The following is a 23422-nucleotide window of genomic DNA, read 5'->3' on the forward strand; positions in this document are numbered from 1 at the left end:
TACAAAAACTCAGTTGCCGACCCATTTTTATTATTACAGAAAACGTCATTAAAATACTGTTTTAGAATTAGGAATGACAAAATGTACAGGGTTATTCATAATTCCCTCCGCCTGTAAACGCCATTTTTCTTTACTACAACTGGCTTCAGTGGTACATGTTACTGCCATCTACAGGCAACTGCTTAAATTAAAACTTGAATATCTTCAGAATAATTTCATATGTTCTTTTTGCCATATTCGTATTCGTTTTTTTACTAAAACGCTTCGAAACTAATTATGAATAACCCTGTATTTAATTATATGAATCAATATTCACCTCTGACTTCCAAGAGAACAGCAAATGCTTCACTGCCTCTCTCATTTTCTACATTGAGCGTATATTTTCTGGAATCACTACCATCAACACCTCTTACTATTAGGCGGGCTTCATAACAGTCTCTGGCCCCATCGTCCTAAAATATACAAATAAAATAAAAAATCAACAGGCACAGATAATAAAATTCTAATATTTTAAACCAAATTTAGTTTTAAATTTAAAAAAAAAAAAGCTGACAAAGAAAGTCTTATGTTTCGAACAATAAATAATAACTGCAATAAATTTTCAAAACATTATTGACATTTAAATTCAGTCATTTAAGTTAAAATATTGAAGACAGTACTTATAGATCATTTTGAAGTTCTTATTCTAATAACAGAAATATATTACTTTTTTTTTGTCGTATGCCTGTTTAGGCAGTGGGGGAGCGATTGTTCCTGTTTTTCAGTGGCGCCATCTATGGCCAGGAATTCGACTTCTGCCACGCCATTCACGCTACCACAACCCGTTTATAGGGCGGGTCACATTCACACACAAAGGAGAAAGGACATAGAACACAGAGAGAGAAACATCCATGCCTTGCCGGGCATTCGAGCCCAGGACCTTTCTGATGCAACAGTGGACCTTTCTGACAGTGTCCCGCCCCCTACATAAGCCGGTCGGCTAAATATATTACTAAATTATAAAGAATAAAATTTTCTCTCAATAGTAAAGAATCGTAAGCACCGCCACGGTTTCATGGATTCAACTTTATAATGTTTTGTCTTGCTGTACTTAAGACTTAAAAAAATTTTAATATGAATGTTTTACAAGTTAATAAAAATAAAACTTATCAAATATTTCAAACGAAAGAAAAATAAGAATTAAATATTTTTAGGTAAATTGATCGAAAAATAATTGTTAGTTTCCAACTGTTTTAAATCAACAAAAGCCATATATAAATTGGCTTTAAATGAATAAATAATAAATATTCTAAAATAAAACCAGAAACATTAAAATGTTATGGTTACTTTCTAATGAATATTTTAAGATATATATTTTAAGAAATAATTGTTTGAATGGAAATAATTAATTCTATAGTGAAACCTATTAGTCACAACTATATTCGGTTTATCATTTAAACAAAAATATTCTGAAAATAATTCTTAGATCACTATTAATTCAAATAATTTAAAACAAACAAAGAAACATTTAAGCTTAAATTAATAAATAATAAGATTGATTTCAAAATAAAACTTATTAAAAAGTAACAATGCTCGGTATAAGTTTTCAAAACCGAAGCAATTACCTTATGCAAAAAAGTTTAAAGTAAACTTATTATTTTTCTTCCTAAAGGAAGCATTTTTAATCATTTTAAAACACTCTCGGAAAGCAAACATCAAAGCAATCACAAGAAAAAAGTTAGTTTAGTTTCTTTTTGTTTTTGCAGCTCTATCATTTCTTTTTTTGATTCTCGCTTGTTTTTAAACTATGGTAGCCTAATTGAAATATAAAAGCGGTTCTATTTTGTTTACATTATCCTTAAGGTGAATTCGATTTTTTATTTTATTTTTACCCATTCTTGACCTTCATGTTATGCTTAAAGGGCTTTTTTTTAAAAGAAAAAGTTTGGTGGTTCGCGTATTGTTTTCCTAATTTAAATTATTCTTATTTCACGCTGTTTTGTACTCTTCATTATTTTCTTTTCCCAAATAAAACTTTCAACGGAAATTCAATTATTTATTCCTAATGAATTTTAAGAAAGTCTTCTTTTTAGAATAAAAAGAAAATAATTTAAAAAATGAAGGTTAAAAATATTTTGCAAGAGGTTTTTATTTTAATTTGCTTCCATATTAAGAATCTTATTATTTTAAAAATTATTGCTTAGCAATAACGTGTAAGGGGAAAGGAGTTAAACTTAACGATAAAATTCGCAGTAAAATCCATGGTTTTTACTAATGCTTTTGATAGGGTTTGGAAACACAAACTAATCTTACAGCTTCATGACACCTTCAACATACGGCATAATGCCCTAGTTTGGATTTCAGATTATCTCCAACAGAGGTCTATCAAGTTTAAATATAATAAAACACTTTCTGATACCTATAAACTGAGCCAAGGAGTTCCCCAAGGAACTTTACTTAGTCCTACTCTGTTCACCCTTTATTTGGCTGGCATTGAGTGGACAATTGCTTCGGGCATAAATATTAAACTCTTTGCTGATGACATTGCCCTTTGGAGCTCTGGAAACAATCTAGATGACTAGGAGTCCAGACTCAATGCTTCTTTGGAGTCTGTCTCTTTATTTGCTGCCGACCATAAACTTTACTTCAATCCAAGCAAATCTACAACTACCTTCTTCACTACAAATAAGCATTTGTATAACTACAACCCAAAACTGGTCTTTGAGGACCAGGAACTTGCCTATGAGAAACATCCAAAATACTTAGGCTTTATTCTTGACCCTGAATTTACCAGCAATAAACATATTGAGCATATTACCTTGAAAGCGTTTGAACATCCTGAAGTACATCGCTGGCAGAGACTGGGGCGCGGATGCGACCACTCTGAGAACTACCTATCTGGCTCTCATAAGGCCTATTCTCGAGTATGCCTCACCAACTTACTGCTAAACCTCTGAAACCAATTTAAATAAACTTGAACAGGTCCAACTAAGTGCTGGCCGTATCATCACAGGTCTGAAACAGAGTTGCCCAGTCGATATTGTACGATACGAAACTGACCTTTTGCCTCTCCATACGAGAAGACATGTCAGCCTGGTAAAATATTATAACAAGCTTCTCAGCTTTGGACAACAAAACAAGACTTCTGACTACCTCAGCAATTAGATTTTCTCCCAAAGGCTAGAGAAAAACAGCCCATTTAGCCAGATTGTTTCTCAAAACCTCATGCCGATAATGTAGAGCCACGCTCCCTTCACAGTTCTTTGAGCCCTTCTGAAGATCTTTCAGAAGTTTTCTTCCATTTCAACCTTCCCGCTCCTGTCAATAAGAAGGAATTTCTGCCTGACCATCTAAAGCAAGTCACTCTAGAAATTATTAACACTATTTCAAAACAAGACGTCAAAGTTTTCACTAACGGCAGCAAAATCGATAGTCATGCAGGTAGCGGAGTGCACATCGAGACTCCTGATGAAAAATTTTCTCTCTGCCAACGTAACCCAGACTTCTGCTCTGTTTTCAGAAGTGAACTTATGGCTATCAACATGGGTCTGGAATTTGCTATGCACAATGACCTTTGTTTTGAAAACCTTTGGATACTCTCTGATAGTCGCAGATCCCTGCAACATCTCAACAACTGAACCCATATTGGCGACAAAACCAGTATTTTCATCCTAAACAAATTAAAACTCTTGTCTCTTCAGCACAATATTCATCTGCAGTGGATTCCTTCTCACGTCAGTTTCTATGGCAACGACTTAGCGGACAGCCTGGCTAAGGAGAGTTGCAGCCAACCGCACCGTACCTCTTCTGATTTCACCTATCTTGACAGAGCAGTTTTAAATATTTTTGCACATAACAGTTTGCTAAAGTTACATTTAAGCAATAAACATATTTTTGAAAAAAACTCAATAGCTTATTAATTAAACTGAAATTAAATGGGAATTCAACTATTGTTTTATGAATTTACAAAAAAAATTAAATAAAAACTAATTTTTGACCAAACTGTCCAATCTAAGTAAAATACTAAACAGTTTCGAAAATTAAAAAAAACCCTATTACAGTTGAAATATTTAAAAATTAAACAGTAGATCTTGATTTTGGATGTCTTTGAAATACGTTTAAGAAATAGATGTTTTATTATAAGTATTCGAAACAATTAAGAATTTTAAACAGCCAATACCATGAGGTATCATTTATAAACCACTTGTTCAATTTGTCTCATAGATAATGTTTTAATTTGTACTAATACTTTATAATGGTTTTTGTTTTTATTTATTCTTGTTTATATTTAGATTTATTTAATTAAAATTTAAATAACATTTTATTGATAAATTAAATTTTGAATTACAATAGAATACACTTTCAATCAGCAACAGTCACTTCATACAGAGTGAGAAAATTTTGGACGATAAATCCCATGTATCCTACTCCACGAAAGACCAAATCCTCAACCCTGTTTATTAGATATATACTGAAATTGTTTATAGATACTATTTAAATTTGTATTTATTGGTACGCGTTTTGTGCGCGGGCAAAATAAAACTATCTAACATTTGCAGATACAAGGTTAGAAGGCCATGGCCCACACCGAGCTGTGCGTCAATAATGAACTAGCAAACATTTATTGCGGGAAATAAATTGGGCCTAATTATCATTGAATGTCTTCATTAAGTAAAGCACATTGTAATAACTCAATTAAAATAGTAGTAAGAATCCCTGAATAGCACTTTAATTAAATTTGAAGAACGATATTGCAACAAAAATACATAAAAACAATCATTAGTACTCACATTGTGTAAGTTTTCTGCAATGTACCGTATGTGACCTTCACCCGAATCTAATTTAATGCTGCCCCATTCCCAATAGGTTCTTCTTGGACTAGGATCTGAACAAAAGTATACTGCTATGATTGCATCTTCATCTTTTTCAACGACTACCCGTTTTTTCGTTCGAGCTGTATCCGTTAATACTTGTGGAGCACCTGAAAAACAGAGAGAATATAAATGCTACACCGAGAAGAAATTTTCTTAAAATTACTGTACTGGTAATGACATTTCGGGTTAAAGAAAAACATAATTCTGGTATTCAAAACTAAAAGATATGGCATTTGAACCATTCATTTGGTAATTTTTTCTGTTCATATGGTAACGGTTTACCGGAAATTCTGGCATTCAAAATTAAGGTTATTGTTATCACACAGTAAGTAAAAAATAAAAAACTGAAAATTCAATTCAACCGAATAAATGCTTGTTTTTATGCCAAGCTTTATGGTATTATGATAAAACCACCAGATTTTTACCACGTTTACCAAATTTTATCACATATTATAAAACCATATATTATTGTTAATTTTACCGAAATCATTACAAAATACTTCGGTAAAAATTACCGAGCTTTTCCCATAACACGGTAAATTTTACCATATTCTGGTAGTTTTGACCATACTTTTTTCTTTGTAGAGGACAAAAGTATAATGATAATTACAAAAAAAAAATCCTCAATAATATTATTAAAATTGTCTTAAAAATATTATGACTATTATGGTAGGTAAAGGCAGATCATATGGACTAAAAATTGCATAGCAACCCCTAACCAGAAATGTCACTATATGCCACTGTAACGGACTGTTTAAGAAAGTGTTAATTACTCTTTCGGATATTTAAAACTACCTGATACATGAACTATGATACTCGAAGTAATACGATAACATTCATTATTTCAGTTTTTTTTTTGCAATAACATACATTTTGAACAACATCGATACAGATATATTTGGTACTGTTCTAATTATTAACTTCTTGTTGAGGAATGAACACACTACAGCAGAAGAAAAGGAAAATTGCACTGTTTTGAACTCAGAAGAAGATAAATTGGTAGACGATCCACGTTGTTAAGTTTGTCTTTCGAAGGCTCAGGCTCTACATGAAATAAAGATTTATTTGCAAATAATACGCAATTTTATAATTGCTGTGAGTTATCAATTATTTATATCTGCTAGATTAAGTTAAGCCTATATTTAACTGACTCCTTCCATGACAGTTCTGAAAATGGCGAAAAACGTGAAACTAAAGAAATGTCATATCGCTTTGTAAAACTGTAACGTTTGTGATCTAGTTTTTTAACATTTGAAAACCTATTCCATCGCTGCATTATTTTAGTTCATAAAGTCTAAGAATTTTTTTTTCAAGTTTGATAACTTTTTATCTGTTCTAAAGCCAAGGTAGCCAAGGTTAATGGCAAGATGTTATAAATAATTTAAAATTGCATGGATTAAATTTGTTCAGGTATAAAGATTTTCTGTGTTTCTTTTTTAAATTTTTATTTTTATTTTTCGAGGAACGAGTTTCTCGAAAAACACTGTTCTATGAAATTATCTCAATGGATAATTTAAAAAAAAACATTTTTCACACATGCTTTATGTGAATAAGTGTATTTAAATGACTCATCCAGATATACAAAGAACACTACCAGATATTGTTTCGAAGCAGTTATTATGATATTTTCAACAAAGCTTGGATTAATGAGGTGAAGGTAACTACTCCACGCTTAACCACTTTTCATTTACACAAGGATAACATACACACGTACCGTTTTCCAAGGAAATTACAAGTTTATCTGTATTACTAATTCGCATATCTAATTTGTCTCTTTAATCCACAATCTATTTACACGACATATATACCAAGAGTGTTCTCAGGAACAGGCAAGTTGCGAACAATCGTAGTGTTTTCTGAGGAACATACAAGTTTATCTGTATTGACTTACTCTCATATCTGATTTCTATTTTCAAGATAATGCAAAAACATTAGTTCCTTTAAAAATGCGTCAGAATTCTTTAAAAATTTTAGAATCCACTTATTTTAAACCAAACTAGTTTATTTAATTATAAATAATTATACCAATGTATGTAACTATTTTAAACTAATAAGATAAAATCATTATATAAATTCCTGTAAAATTAAGGAAGACTAAAGAATATCTGATTGAGTAATATATTCTCTATTGCCATCAAATTCTTCCCTAAACCAGTGCTCCTCTCAAGAATATCACTAAATTTTTTTTCACACCAATAAAATAGAACTATTTTCTCAATTCCTATAAATTTAGGGAAGCGTAAAGTATATCTCATTGAGTAATGTATTTTCTATTGCCATCGAATTCTTTTCCAAACCAGTTCCCTTCCTAATAATACAACTACACTGGTTTCACATCAATGTAACAAAACTATTATCTCAATTGCTATAAAATTAAGGAAGAGTAAAAGTATATCATTGAGATATTCTCTATTGAAATCAAATTCTTCTCTAAACCATTGCTCCTAGCAAGAATATAACTAAATTTTTTTCACACCAATAAAATAGAACTATTTTCTCAATTCCTATAAATTTAGGGAAACGTAAAGTATATCTCATTGAGTAACAGATTTTCTATTGCAGTCAAAGTCTTTCCCAAACCAGTACTCTTCCTAATAATACAACTACACTAGTTTCACAGCAATATAACAAAACTATTATCTCAATTCTTATAAAATTAAGGAAGAGTAAAAAATAACTCATTGAGTAATATATTCTCTATTGCCATAAAATTCTTCTCTAAACCAGTGAGCTTCCAAAGAATATAAGTACATTTGTTTCACTCCAATAAGTTAAAACTATTATCTCAATTCCTATAAAGTTAAGGAAGAGTAAAGAATATTTTCTTTGAGTAATATATTTTCTATTGTCATCAAATACTTCTCCAAGCCGGTGCTCCTCCTAAGAATACCACTGCACCTGTTTCACACCAATAAAATAGAACTATTATCTCAATTCTTTTAAAATTAAGGAAGAGGAAAGCATCTCTCATTAAGTAATACACTCTATATTATCATCTAATTCTTCTTTAAACCAGTGCTCTCCTTTCTCCTAAATCCACTCTAAAGAACACAACTTATTTCTCGTTTATTTGCTTTTCCCCAAATAGACATCAGTTTGACAAATGAATCTAGCTTTCTAATGAAATGTCTCCAAGAAGAGGGAGGAGGGTTTAACCCCCAATACAACAACCTGCGGAATAAAATTTAAAAAAAAAAGAAAGAAAAGAAAATGTATTCTGAGGGCGGAAATTGTGGAAGGTCTAAGTTCTGATTAATGATTCCAACCATTCCTGTTCACTTCCTCTTTTGGACCATTACTGTCAAATACTGTAATTAAACGGTGAAAAGACTTTGCAAAATCTCCGAATCGAATATTTTTACCCGAGATATTATAGGATTTGGTTTTGTAAGAAGTAAATGTGATTTTAGCTTTATTTGTTTCTTGAAAAATATTAATATAAAAAAAAAAGTATTTTCTGTAAAGTATTTAATTGGTTGATTAAAAAATTAATATATAATATGGGATTTCGATTAAACATATGGGAAATTTAATCAAACATTGAACGTGAAAACATAATTATTTTGAATTGGGTTTCGTAATTCAGGTGTAAGTTTAATTTTTAAGAAATTTGATCATTAATTAAAATTATATCACTCATCTTATTGGATTAAAAGGGTAATTAAACATTTTTTCTATTAGTTAGACTTCATATTAAAAGTATAAGCGCAAGTGAAAATATTGCTTAGATAGTTATATTTTTACGACGCATATTGAAAAAATGGTTACTGTAAATTCTGGGTTTTTATGAAGCTGTTTTCGGGGCGAAACGCAGCAAAAACGAACTTTTCACAAAATTCAGATTATTATTATATATATTTACTTGTTAAATTACTGTTTTTTAAAATTTTATTTCTCATGAACTATTTGACCGAAAGAGTTCAATTTTGTATTTTGCCATTAAAAATTACATTCTTGAAAATGATGTAAAAAATTGTATACCTTTATATTTCAAAATTTACTATTTTTAAATAAAAAAAAGAATAATAAATATTTACTAAAAGTGTTATTTCGAATCTTTGGATAAACTAATTTTATAATTGCGTCCTATAGTTTTTCAAATAGCTTTAGTCGTTCTCGAAATATAGCGAAATAGGCAAAAAATAAATAAATAAATAAAATTATCATTAAGTCATCTTTGGATAAACGAATTTAATAGTTTCGTGCAAACATTTTTCAATTCGCTTATAAAGTTCTCGAGATATGGCTAAATATTCAAAATGTGAAATTAGCAGTAAGAAGTCCAAACTACTCCCTATATTTTGGGGGAAAAAAATCTGAATCCGGTATAAAAAAGGTATGTTCATTAAAAAAAAACATGGTTGATTTCGCAAGTTAAAATATCGTCTGCGGTAATTAATTAGCATATTTAAGATCACCCCCTTAAAACAATTAAGATTAAGTACTAGAACGTGAAGAGACCACTTATTCGATTAAAAGTTATTCAGGTTCATCAGTTCATCTTCTTTGCGCTCTTTACAATAATTGTAATTTTAATCGAAGTTTCCTTCACCAAGAAGAATTCGGAATCGAACTTTTGAACACAATACAAATAATATAATAAAAATTTTCAATATGAACCATTCCTTTCATTCTGATTTCTACTTTCAAAATTACTTTAGGACATGGAGAAAGACGTGATTTAAAATTAGAAAACATTTTTATGTCCTAGTGCCAAATGAGTTCGGGGCCACTTAATTTAGTTTTCCGTGTACTCGTATCCACTCAACCGAAAATAAAATTAGAGAAAAGAGTTAGAGAAACGAAAATGATTTAAGCAAAACGAAAATGTCACTTTTCCCAAAAAGTCATTTGTAACCGGGAATAATAAATCCATTAATGCATGTTAGAGCCAACTTTGGCGATGGTGGGCGAAAGGGAACAATAGAGAATTTACCATAAGATAAATTGCATTTCAGACTGCATTTTCCAGATTAAAATCCATTTTAGGCAAAGTGAAAGAAGGCTTTAACTTGAGATACCACAATTTTTCTTCTGCTTCTAAGTTAAGGATATTAATAATATCGTTAAGCAAATGTTTGGCACAATTTTTGGCAGCTAACTAGAAAATAAATAGGGCTAAATAAACAGCCTTACAAAGGGAAATAATATTGCTAAATAAATATGCTCGTTAGAGGAATTAAATTTATAGCTTCAACGAATTTATAGTACTGTAAGACAGAAATACTCATTCTGAAGTTTTAGAAAGGCACAATTAAGGAAAATAATACTATATAACTATAATAATAACCATAAAGGAAAATAGTAATAAAAAAATTCGTTAGTGCGTCTTTCTTATTCCAGAGCAAGGCTTCTGAAATTTGGAAAGTGATTGCAAGTAACAAGGCTTAGTCGCAAATCTTCATAAATTTCAATTAGTTCGTTCAAAACAGATTTATAAAAATTAATTTTTTTCTTAAATTTAGCATTGAATATTGTTATAAATTAAACCACATAAGATTTTTTTTAATTATTTTAAAGATAATATCAGCAATGTTTTCGGCATATCAGCTCTATCCAACATCTATCCTAACAAAAAAAGTCTCGATGTCCTCCAGTGATCTTTTTTCTCCAGTTTTTCCTCTTTAATGCTTTACTCCATTGAATTTGGCGTAATGGGCTATTGGTGAAGTTTGAAACATCTTTAAAAATTAAAAAAAAATACTGCCCCGATGCACAGTGCACTCAAAAGCAATACAACAACCACCACTTACAAATGAATTTTTCGCCATCAAAAACAAATGTTGTTGACGTATGCATGCTTCGGCAGAGGGGGTGCGACTGTTCTTGTTTTCCAGTGGCGCCATCTATGGCCAAGAATTCGACTTCTGCCATAACATACGCCGCACCCGTTTATAGGGCGGACCCATTCATACTTCCATTCATTCATCCACAGATCGTAATTTTGACCTGAATCAGAGAACGATCGATCTCCACTCCAGTACCCCCAGAGGTATTGATTTGTTATGATTATCAAAAACAAATAATTATAATGAACAATAAGTGGAAAGATGATGTAAAAGAAAAAAATAGAAATCATTAGAAGCAAATCTTTTACCTGATGCTGGGACTACCTCTGCAAATAATGCCCCTTACCATTGCGAATAGGAAACACGGTCGAGAATAAAGTCAATTTTATAGTAAAATAATTCAATGGAATTTACTTTTGCACGTTTTTGAATAGTTATCTATTGTGCTGATACATTATATGAGATAACGAGTCAAACCTGACTTGTGATAATGATATAGTTGTCAATCGTAAGAGAACTAAAATAAATATTTTCCTCAACTAAAAATTTGGAAAAAAAAATACACTTTTGTACTTGGCACAGCAATATATTTTTGATACATATTGTTAGCAATTTTATATATTTTATATAATGTTGTTAAGACTTACCCGTAACATCAAGTGTGATTTCCGAAGATGTAGATTTGTATGGATGCCCATTTATCATATTGGATGCCTCACAGACATATTGCCCTTGATATTGATAGGTTACATTTAGAATATGGAGAACTGCTGTATTTCCTCTTTGTTGCCATGCAATTGGATCACCTCCCATTTTTTGCAACCATGAATACCTTGTAAAGGACAAGGAATTAGAAGACAAAGAAAACTTTATTTAAATGATAATTTAAAATTTAAAAGCAAAAAATATTTTTTAAGGGAGGAACCATAAATTGATGTTGAAATTTTTTTATGACAATTATTATAAAAAGACTTTGAAATAGATTTTTCCAGAACCAAATTTTAGCATTGTTTGCTAAGATAAATTTAAATTTGCTACATAAAATTTAAAGGAAATTAGTTGATTAGGGACAAATGCTTAGGTAATAAAAGTGATAAAAGAGCACAAAATTGAAGAATAACATAACTAAAATATTTTTCTCTTTTAACACTCTGAGAAAAAAAAAATTCTGGAAAATTACTGTACTGAATAGTAATGATATTTCTATTAAAAATCATAATTTTTGGTTACTAAAACCAAATTTAAGTTTTTATTACCACAAATTTAGCAAAGAATACAAAACTAAAAAGTAAATTTAAAAGAAATGCTTTTTATACAACAATTTAGGTTAGAAAGACAAAATAATCAAATTGTACCACATTTAGCAAATTTTATCACACAAGACCTTATTTTATGGCTATTTTTGCCAAAATCATTACCAAAGCTCTTCGATAAAATTACCGAGCATTTTAGTTTCCCTATAGAACCAGAAACACTTTAAATTTTATCATATTGTGATAGTTTTGAAGCTAACTTTTCTTTCTCAGTGCAGTTGAAAACTGACAACTAGCCACTTCCCTTTCTCCTAACTCTGTACAATTTGATATAAAATTCAATAACACTTATGATAAAAGTAATACATATGCTAAAAAGAAAAATAACATATTCTGAAGATTATATTTTTAACATTATTATGTTTACTCTAATCATAAACTTATATTGTAGAAATTTTTGTATTAACTTTATGATGAAGGAAGATAAAAGAAAAACTTATTATTTGAACCTTAAAATTCAAAATAAAATACTGAATAACTGAATTAAATAACTGAACTAGAAAAAATTTCTATCCAAGCAGTAGGAAATTTAAGTGATAGATATTTTCAAAAAGGCAATTTTCTGACGTCATTTAAAAAACGACGGATTTTATTTTAAATTAAATTTATTTTTTGAAACTTTACTCCTTGAATGTTTTTGCTTTATTTTTATAGAATTTCGAAAGGGGTCAGCACTTGATTTATTTCTTAAGTTTTTAAAGATTCGGCAATTTATATTTTATATTGATTAGATTATTCTAACTTTAACTTTATTTATTTTTCTTTTAAGTGGGCGTTTCATCCTTAGGTCTTACTCTATGCACTTTTGAATTGTGTTTGTATTTCATGAATTTTTAATTGCATTTACATTTCAATTTTTGATTTTTTAACAGCTTGTTCTTATTTTGTTTATACATCACGGGGCCTCGGGGCACAGTTTTTGGTATTACCATTGAAGACAGAAAGGCTCCTACCATGACAGACAGCGTGTTTCCTGATGAAGTGCTGTTTTGAAAACATACATATCCTTTAAATTATTCTTTTTTTGCCTGATTTGTGTTTCATATTTTGTAAATTCTGCGGAATACAATAGTCATTGCTTTAAATTTCTAACGAAGAAATAAGCGAGACATCTTAAAAACATGCGAACTGCACAAATACATCCTTGGTACAATATACAATGCTTGCAATGTGTAGCATAACTTACTAGAAATGCGTTAAAATAACTTACTTCGGAGGTGGGTTTCCTTCAGCTTCACAAACTAAAGTTGTATTGTGATACACGGTTACTTTGGCGCCAGGATTAGGAGAAACTTTCAAAATTTGAGGTTTAACTGCAAATAAACAGATGAATAATGAATGCTTTTAATTTCCACTTTAAACCATTCCGGTTATTTATATTTAATGTTATCGAAAAGGAATTATCGTTTAAATATGAACTATGCCGTTTTAACACACCTTCATTAGTTTATCTTTTACTTAAATTATAAGACTAGAATCCCAGGGTAACATATTTAAAAAAAACTATTATAAGCAATATATAATTTTGCACTGCAATATATTAAATCGCTTTAATTTTTTGCTTAGCTGCGATGCCTTTGTGGTTATGACACTTATCAATTATTGTGAAAAATTGAAGTTCAATCCCCGGTGGTGGATAGAAACTCACTCAGCTTCAAATCGATGGGTATCTGTTTGTTTGGGTCGGTTTGGAATGCTGACCAACAAAATTGTGCTGCTTTAACCTACATGAAACCACTTTTTGGAGCACAATGAGCTCTTAAAGGCGAATGCTTTACATCGTATTATAATAAATAGATTATATTAATCATACGATTCTTATAAATGACCACAGATGTTGCTCGGATACAAATCAAGACTATAGATGATACTGTTTCATAGCTGTACTAGATTCAGTGTATTTATAATTCCCATAAAAAATTTTTAAATAGTAGAAAAAGCATTTTAAAGTATACCCTTTCAAAACGATTATAAATAAATAGTTAACGATTGGAATTTTTCACAGTTTTCAATTCATGTAACCGTGGGGGGAAGTTTCACTAAAAATCAAAAACTATTTTGTTCTAAAACGGCAGCTTTTGTCTTTAAAGTAGAATTCTTGAATTTCACCGTAAAAACCAGCAATTTCTTGACAAGATATAAATCTACAAACAAAAACTATTGTCTTTTACACTGTTCGAATTTTCATTTTAAAATTACGTTAAAATAATCGGCAACTGTTTGTCTATCGGATGAATCGTTAAGTTTACGGCCAAAAACTTTTTATGATTTAATTATTTTCAACTGGTAGGATTAAAAAATCATGTATACAAAGTTATAAGCATTTGTCACCATTTAAAAACCATTTACTAGCATGGCTTCAAAAACATAAGAATGAAATTTAACTGAATTTTTTAGTTTATTTGGTGACTTCTATCGTGAGAGATAAGAAAAATGGGACTAGTTTCGTCTTGCAGCTATTTCCTGCTACCATTTACGTTTTGATGGGAGTTTTGCTTTCTTATACTCTAGGGTCACCAATTGGGGAGTGCTAGACATCGAAATTCTTTACGTGCTGAAGGAATGGGGAAAAAAATACTGCGGTATCAACGCTATGATTAGAACCCCCGTCCAACAGGTCATGAGAGTGACAAATTAGCAAGCTCGGCTATAGTATGTACCCAGCTATAAGGAACTAAGTAGCATGGTAAGATGGGCCTAGTTGGCAAGGATAAAACTCTGGTTACTTAACCGTATTAGATAAAAAACAGTCAATAAACGATTTTTCTCATAGTTCGCAGTTTGAATAGAATGATGATTATGATGAATATTTGACAGTTTTGGTTTAATATGGTAAAACAATTAAATAAATTGTTATTTAACAATTTTTTCCGAGAAATTTCTGTTTTAACAGTGTAGATGTGAGAGCAAAGATTAAAATAAGGTGTACTTAAAGTTAATGCAGTTCTAAGGTACGTAATATAAGATTTTTAAATTTATTTATAAAATTTTTGGAGGCCACCTACAATAAATAACTCATCTTGTTGTACAGCATTATTGCTTATTATGCGTAAAAAGTGCTTTTAATTACTAAATACTTTTACATCAAGAAAATAACTCATAACTTAGACAAAGAACAGTAGGATATTTTTAACTTATTTAGATTTTTTTAGAAAACATACTATCCTTACAAAAGTAAAAATAAAAAACATATAGCAATATTTCATTTTTAAGTATTTAATTCCTTTCAAAAGCAAAGTAAAATAATGACTATTCAATTAAATTTCAAAATTAAAAGACTTAACTTTTTATTTTAATCGTATATATGCATTATTTTTACACATTCCAATTTAATACTTAAATATTTATATGGAAAAACAATTCCAAATGCAAGCTTTGTCGTTTATCATTTTTTATCACCTCAAGAAACAGACAATGGCACTTACTACATATTATTTTTTATTCAAAAATTCATGACATCTCAAAAAATATGTCAGTTATGCTGAGACATTTCAGCAGAAAATGTAAGTTTAATTTCAGTATAAAATGATAAAATAGGTTTTTAAGCACAAAAAAACAACATTTGTACTAAAGGAAATGGAAAAATTCCTTATTTCCCATTCCTTCATTTTTTTCATATATTTTAATACTATAACAGCCTTAGAAACATTTTTCCTTTTCGAAAACATTATTTTTCAACTGCTAAATACGAAAGTCATATAAAAACTAGAAAAAGCTCTTAGCGGGAAATCAATTATGCAAAAGAAAAAAAGGAGAAGAAAATGTCCAAAGTCACTAGACTTTCACGAAGGAGTAAAGCGAAAGCATATAATTTTATCAAACATTCACTAAATGGATTTTAGTGACAAATACTTTATGCTTTCAAGATGGGTTTATCAAAAATAAAGAAACTATCAGGCATTGCATGTTTCGATTATTTATTATTCTGAAACAAAACTATACGTGAATGTACGGATGCAAGAATACTAAGAATGCAAGAAACTGCTTATAATTAATTTACAAAACTGGTTGGGTGAAGTTCATTAAAAAATTGCATGATAAACAAGTAATTTTTTACTTTTAATTTGCTGACTAAATTTTGTAATGTATGCTATTAAGTAAATTCGGGTTCTTAAGCTTATTGTAATATACAAAATATAAGGTCCAATTTTTTTTCTTCCTGAAGGAGTAAAAATAATTAGAATTTTATCAACCATTCACTCAATATATATATATATANCAAACATGAATTATATATATCTTAAGCCTACTATTTAAGTACGCAGAGGAAAAAAATAATGTTCTAAATTCACAAGATTTTCAAGAACGGGTAAAAAGAAAACATACACATAATGGAATTTAGGGTTGATTTCTTTATGTTTTTAAGATTAATTTGTCCTAAAGCATTGAAACATTGAAAAATAAAGAATAAACATTCTTGAGATGCCTACTTCGGTGATTTATTGTCATAAAAAAAGTAAATGAATGTGTTTATAGATATTAAGAATGCAAAACTACTTCACATTGACGATTAATTTCAAATAATAGAGGAATCAAATTCGTTTGGAAATTAAAAAAATAAACGATTGATTATAGACCATATGTTTTATCGTTTACTGAATTTACTAATTTGAGTTTCGGAATTCGGGATTCTCAGGCTTAGTCTTAAGTCTATAATAAATCAAAAATTTCTAATAGGCTTTTAATTTAATGAATCCTAAAACTAACCTGCTGTAATCCTCGTATCACGAAGCTTTTCCATTAACACTAACCCAAATCGAATAGCAAAGTGGAATCTATAATTCGCCCCACTTATTTTTGTAAAAATATTAAGGGAAGCGATATTTTTCAAGTATATCAGAAAAATGTTGCAACAGATCATTATTTGATCAAGAACAATTTATGAGAGACATAATTGTTTTACTTAAAATAAATATTAATTTACATTAACGGTATTATGTCAACAATATAACTTATTCTTTGGCTGCAGAAAAGTCTTGTAAGTAGTACTCATTAAAACGTATTACATCGTCTTAAACATGTAAAATGCAATAAATATGCAATTTAGAAACCATTTTATAAATATGCTATAAGAAATAGAAATACCGTAAAATCAAAGTTGATTTTAAATTTAGTTATAGAGCAACAGCCTTATAGAGCAAGTGTTGTTAGAAATAAATACTTACATTTAACGTCTATGTTAACTTCTAGCTCTTGACTTAGACCCACATCATTTGAAGCAGAGCAGCTAAAAATTCCTGAATCTGATCTTTTAACTGGCATGAATTCAATTTTGTCTTTAAGAGCATAAATACTAGAATATCCTGATTTCTTCCATATAACACTCGCTTGTGGGTTAGCATCAGCAACGCACTTTACTGATATTGTTTCGCCTTCTTCGATGTCTTTTACAGGTTGACCTTCTAAGTGAATGTCTGGGGGATCTGTAAAAAAATAAATAAATGAAATAAATAACAAAGGATAACTGTATTAATATTTATGAATAAAAAACGCATAATACAGAGAAGATTTGTCGGGTGGACCACCTGTTTAATTTGACCTCATTTATAAAGCACTGAATTTATTTAAGTTTTATCCTATATAATGAAGAAAAAAAACTTTCGTAACCTGCCTACCTGTTTATTTTGTATGCTGAAAGCTAAAAAAAAGTCAAACTGGCTTAGGGGAGATTTTAAACGCTATTCTACACCCCTCTTACACAGTAAAAAAATATTCTGGTAAAATTAACATACTGTATGGTAACTACATTTCTTGTAAATAAATAAATAGTTTTTATGCCATAATCTAAGGTATCATAATAAAATTATCAAAATTTATTACAAATTGCAAAACCTTATTTTATTGTTAATTTTACCAAAATCATTACCAAAGCGCATACGGTTTAGTGTTGGTTTTCTCATCGAGCCAGAAACACGGTAAATTTTAGCATGTTCTAGAAATTATGATCACGCATTTTTGCTGTCCGGAATTAAAAGTTTTTTTTTGGGAAAAATTTCTATACCGTCATGTTCTCCATAAATTATTATTTAAATTAAATTACACATAAAATTTAAATTTAATATAAAATTTAACTTAATTATTGAAATAATATTGCAAGCTTATCTAATGTCTTTGTGACTTTGACTATTAGGAAAACTCTTTTGAAATAGGAGATTTAGAAATGAAAGAACATGAATTTTTAAGATTGAAATAAATACAATTCAGGCATTAAGCTGCATATCAGTGTTTGGATATTTATATTTTAAGAAAATGTGTAGAATATATAACTCATAATTTAATTTAAATTTTAAATCTATTATAAATGGAATCAATAGTCAAATATTTTGCTGTAAATGAAAAAAATACTAGTTTCATTACATCTGCTTAACAATTTCATAAAACAATCTTTGTAAAAAGCACACATAAATTCGCCTTTGTTAGTTAAAGTATAATTTTATTTTTCCCCAGCTGCTATTTACCCAATAGAAAAAGCAGGTTGCACTCTAAAAGTCAGAGAAAAGACTTTATGAATACTTGAATCAAAAACACTGTGTCTACATTATGAAATTTGGAAGATATTTCGGCGCATAAAAATTCATACTAGGTACTAAAGATAAATAATGAAACATTTATTTCAAGGGTTGTACTGAAGCTGTGTGAAAACAACAGATGAAAACACCTAAATGAATTTTTTTTAGAGTTCTGTAACAAAGGTGCGGAATTTTTAATAAGAACTAAATGTCAAATAATTTGGTGCTTCAAAATTAATATCCCAAAAAATGTTGTTTAAAAAGAAATGGAGCGATCTGCAGTGACTAAACGAAAATGCCACGATGCTAGATTAAGAAAGACGTGAATGTATACGCGATATAAAAGCTAATTTACATGATATATTTTTTAAAGTCAGAAGTTAATTAAAAGGAAGGCACGAAACGCGAAATGTGATCATTATTTAAAGAGTTAAATTGCGTTTTGGAATAAAAACTTTAAATTACCCACTAGCTTCATACATAATAATTGGATACTTAAATTTTATGATTAACTACGTCTATTTTTTAATATAAACACTCCTAAAAAATAAATCATCGAAAAAATATTTATATCAATTCTAAGGAAAATGAATTCATGTTTGCCTGGTTGTTTTTATGTCAGTCATTCGATTGCACTTTAATTTGACACACTGATTGTGCAGTTACAAGCACAAAGAGGTCACCAACATAGAAGCATTCTACACCGAAATATTTGAGCGAGTTGTGTAAAAAACGATGCTTCTCATCAGCACTGTTGTAAATAAAATACACATTTACACAAACAGACATTGTTGTAAAATAAACTTCTAACGATATTAACACTAGAAAGACGGAAAATTAGTATATACCTATATTGTCTGAAAGCAGTCAAAATGACTGGATTGTGAGTGCGTAAATAAATTTGCTTAAAATTAATTTTTAACATTTTTTTATATTATTTACAGTTATATAACAAGTTATTTGTAAATATTAACAATAAAAAAAAATTGTATGTTGTACAAAAAGTCACAAAATTCCAAGAAATTGTGTCATTATATACATCATTGTTTTCTAATTGTAATTAAAAGCAGTCAAAATGACTTCCTTAGGCAATCTAGTGTTAATATTATTAGTTGGCTAGCAGACGATTTTCTATTATTATTTGAGCGAGTTGTGTAAAAAACGATTTTTCTCATCAGCACTGCTGTAAAATAAACTGCTAACGATATTAATATTATTTGTTGGTTAGCAGACGATTTTATATTATTATTTGAGCGAGTTGTGTAATAAAACGATGCTTCTCATCAGCACTGTTGCAAATAAAATACACATTGCATTGCAAACAGACATTGTTGTAAAATAAACTGCTAACGATATTATTATTATTAGCTGGTTAGCAACCAACTTTATATTATTATTTGATGAGAATATGATTATACTGTTAGTAATAATATCGTCTGCTAATTAAGTAATAACAGTATATTACAAGAAAACATTCATGACGTCTGCTGGCTTTCAGCTTCATTTATTCAAACATGAATATCAAGGAAGAAGAATGGTTTATGTTCATGAAAGCTCGTAAAAACGAATTTATAGGTGGACAGGAATTATAGTTACAGCACGGACTATCTTCAATGTGCAATGACTCTCGGAACAAACCGATTTTCCACGTTATAGATTTCTCAAAACTTTGTAACTCTCAAAATGAAACAGAGGACGATCTAATCGTCATTTTTGGGATAAATGGACGCTACCGTGTTTTCTCCCTTATCTTAAAATGAGTTTCACCAAGTTTCATGCGGATTTTAATAATTGCACACTTTTGATTCCTTACTTTAAAGTGGGTAATTTTGAAAGCAAGTGGGAGAGTAAAGCAAGTGGGAGACACCCACATGCCTTCAATATGCATATAATATTTTGAAAACTATTTGAAACCACATGCTTATTTGGTTTATATTATTATTAGCTTTGTCATTAACATAAAATGTTGAAATAAGGAAATTATAAAAAACTGAATGCTATTAGAAGTTTGCTATTATTTTGAATAAAAACCAACTTTTAAAAATATTTTTTTTGCTTGTAACTTTTTAATATATAATTGGCATTTTGTGTTTATATACCAATCCTCAAAGTATAGAACAAGTTTGAATACCTTAATATGTTAATATAATGTTTTTCTTGCAATCATAAATAATGAAACACCGATTTTATCAGATGAAATTTTTATTTAGTAACACAATACGAATGTCACTAAAAAAAACTTATTTACTTCAAAACTATATATTTTTCCTGTTAACCTAACATGCAAAGAGATATTTTAGAAAATTATACCTTTCCTGATTTAAATAAAACAAAGAAGGATAATAAACAGTCATTTACTTAATACCCAACTTCGGCATTTAAAATAAAAATTTCTAATCTCTCTAAATACTACGCTGCACTATTTTTAAGAATAAAAAATAACATTTGAGCCGCGTAAATACTAAAAGAAATTGAATTCTTATTCTGTTTAGTCCTAAGTTAAGATCCCGAACTAAATAATTTTAAAAAAACGCTAGATTAAATTATATAGCAGGCATCCAAAATACTAATCAAAATATCCACGGTTGGAATGTGGTGAAAAACTCTTTGAAATTCTGCGAGAAGAGAAATGAATCAATGCGCTTTTTTGTATCAGATGGTTTCTTTTGTACTGCATTGAATAGAAGTAAGGAAATAAAATGAGTATGTATCTCCAAGTAATTTTCCAGGAGAAGGAATCATACGTTTGAATAAGAATGGGTCATTCATTCTTTAAGGCCTGAAGAATTCATCCACCATTAATGAGTTTTTCTTTCAAAGTATGCAATTTCTAGTTTGATAAAGGATTTTGTAGAAAAAAAATCATCCTGAGAAAGATGCAATATACAATTCTAAAGCGGAGAATTTATTCAACAACTAGAGCTGAAATGCATAAGGTTATGAAATAATTATAGTTCCTGGAAAAACAATGTAACGGTTAAACATGCATTTACAAGATTATTTGTTTGTATTAAATTGTTTAATAAATACAACCTTTATTGTACTGTTGGAAAAAAAATTTGAGATTTTAACTATAAAATTTTGTTCAAATGATTTTTTTTTATAATTCATCTCATTTAAAAACTGATCAGAAAAATATTTTACTCCAGTTTCTAGCATTTTACTTTTAAAACTCATTATTTAATTTGCCTTTATTTAAACTGCAGTAAAAAAGAAAATAGCTATGTAAAAAATTCCGGATCAAATTACAGTATAAATTACCGGCATTTTAAGTGCATCATCCGTAAAACCCATTTTTACAGTAAAATATTATACCGTAATTTTTATACTGATATTTAATTAATTATAGTGATTCAATGAGTTTACTAAAGTATTACTGTAAAGCTTACGGCATATCAGATTTTTTTTGTTTCGTAACATATGAATTTGTTTATACGCAGTGTTTCTCAACGGAGGCGATAACGCCCCCCTGGGGGCGTTGGGAGTATGCTGAGGGGCGGTGGACTTGTTTTGGGCGGCAGGGGGGCGTTAGGTATGTTTTGGGAGGTAGGGGGGCGATGAGCAGGTTATGTTATTCAAATTTAATATTAATACTCCTAAATAAAATTATTAAATTAAGAATCATTTAGTAAATAAAATTAATCTAAAATTAATGATAAAGAAAAAAAAGATTAAATTAATATAATAAATTTAGATTATCTGATACAACATTAGTACCAGCAGTAAAACGAACTTATGCGACACATATTCTCCGATCCGAATCACCACAGCACAGCGCATTAGTCAGTAGTGTTTGCCTCTGACATTCAAGCCATTTGGGGAGAAGTAAAGTGCACGCACTTTTTGTAAAAATGTTCGATTTGACCCGTGTTTCTTATGATGGTTTAGTTTGCTTCCTAGCAGTTTTTTACCAAGTTTCGATTCGATTTCATTGTTTATTTGTCCAGGTACGTTTGTGAATAGATTCTTAATCGTAAATTATTTATTAATTTGAAAAAACAATTGATTTTCTTTCATTCGTATTTTGCTGCCACCAACAATGTCGGTTAATATAAAGAAGTATATTCCATACAGTGCCACGTACTTGAAGTTTAGATTTGTTCAATCGCTGCCGAACTCTCAACTACCCATGAATTTATATTGTAACAAAGTTTAATACAATGAAACAATGGAGCCTTCGCGTTAGCAGAAGCATTTGCAAAATACTCATTCTCACAAACAAAACAAATATTTGTCATTTTTCAAGAAACATCAAAGACAAGTTTCTGAAGGCACCTTTGCCCTCTGGCTTACTAACAACCTAATCACAAAAATGCGATGATGGTTTGATAAGTTCTTATAATATATCAAAATTAATTGCTAAATGTGGGAAATGTCATACCATCGGCAAAAAATTGATACTGCCGCTGTTAAGGAAGTTTTAGGAACAGTTTTACACTATCCAGCCTCATCCGATTTAATCAAAAATATCCCTTGCATAAGTGGGTCGACATGGTCGGTTTTTCGCCGTTTTGAAGAGGGTGGTACCAGATATTTTAGCAGTTCACTGCGTGATTCACAGACAGTATTTAGTAAGAAAAAATCTCATCGACCGTTTGCATCAGTCATTGCAATATACATATCTGCTGCGAACAAAATTCGCAGTAATGTTCTCAACGATTGATTACTCAGACAGCTGTTTAAGAAAAACTATGAAGAATATCGCTTGCTACTACACCGTGATTCGCTGGCTTTCCAAAGGAGCCTTGTCTCAATGGGTTTTTGAATCTTTTTGACTCTGTGCTTGAGTTCCTCGAAGACAGAATGTAGCTCTGAGAGACAGATTGCTAGAATTTAAGATAGACTTTGGTGGATTTATTTGCAAAATTTAATGGCGTTAATTTGCAACTTCAAGGTGACAAACTCAATTTGATCCCTACGAAATCATTTCTAAAAAAACTTATTTTTTGGAAGCAGAA

The 23422-nt window shown here is 29.7% G+C and overlaps 1 protein-coding gene across 3 annotated transcripts in view; it reads right to left on the reverse strand.

Annotated features, from left to right (window-relative positions):
* Positions 1-23422, reverse strand: part of LOC107449243 (irregular chiasm C-roughest protein) — a 248491-nt gene that overhangs the window by 31236 nt on the left and 193833 nt on the right. For all 3 annotated transcript variants that reach the window (XM_016064723.3, XM_071184650.1, XM_016064724.3), the window contains exons 4-8: positions 17121-17378; positions 13166-13268; positions 11290-11474; positions 4770-4960; positions 317-452 (exon numbers count right to left, since the gene is read on the reverse strand). In XM_016064723.3, coding sequence (XP_015920209.1) covers positions 317-452; positions 4770-4960; positions 11290-11474; positions 13166-13268; positions 17121-17378 — 873 coding nt within the window. The remainder of the gene's footprint in view (positions 1-316; positions 453-4769; positions 4961-11289; positions 11475-13165; positions 13269-17120; positions 17379-23422) is intronic.

The sequence above is a fragment of the Parasteatoda tepidariorum genome, chromosome 8, assembly GCF_043381705.1.
Source record: "Parasteatoda tepidariorum isolate YZ-2023 chromosome 8, CAS_Ptep_4.0, whole genome shotgun sequence".
Classification (NCBI taxonomy): Eukaryota; Metazoa; Arthropoda; class Arachnida; order Araneae; family Theridiidae; genus Parasteatoda; species Parasteatoda tepidariorum.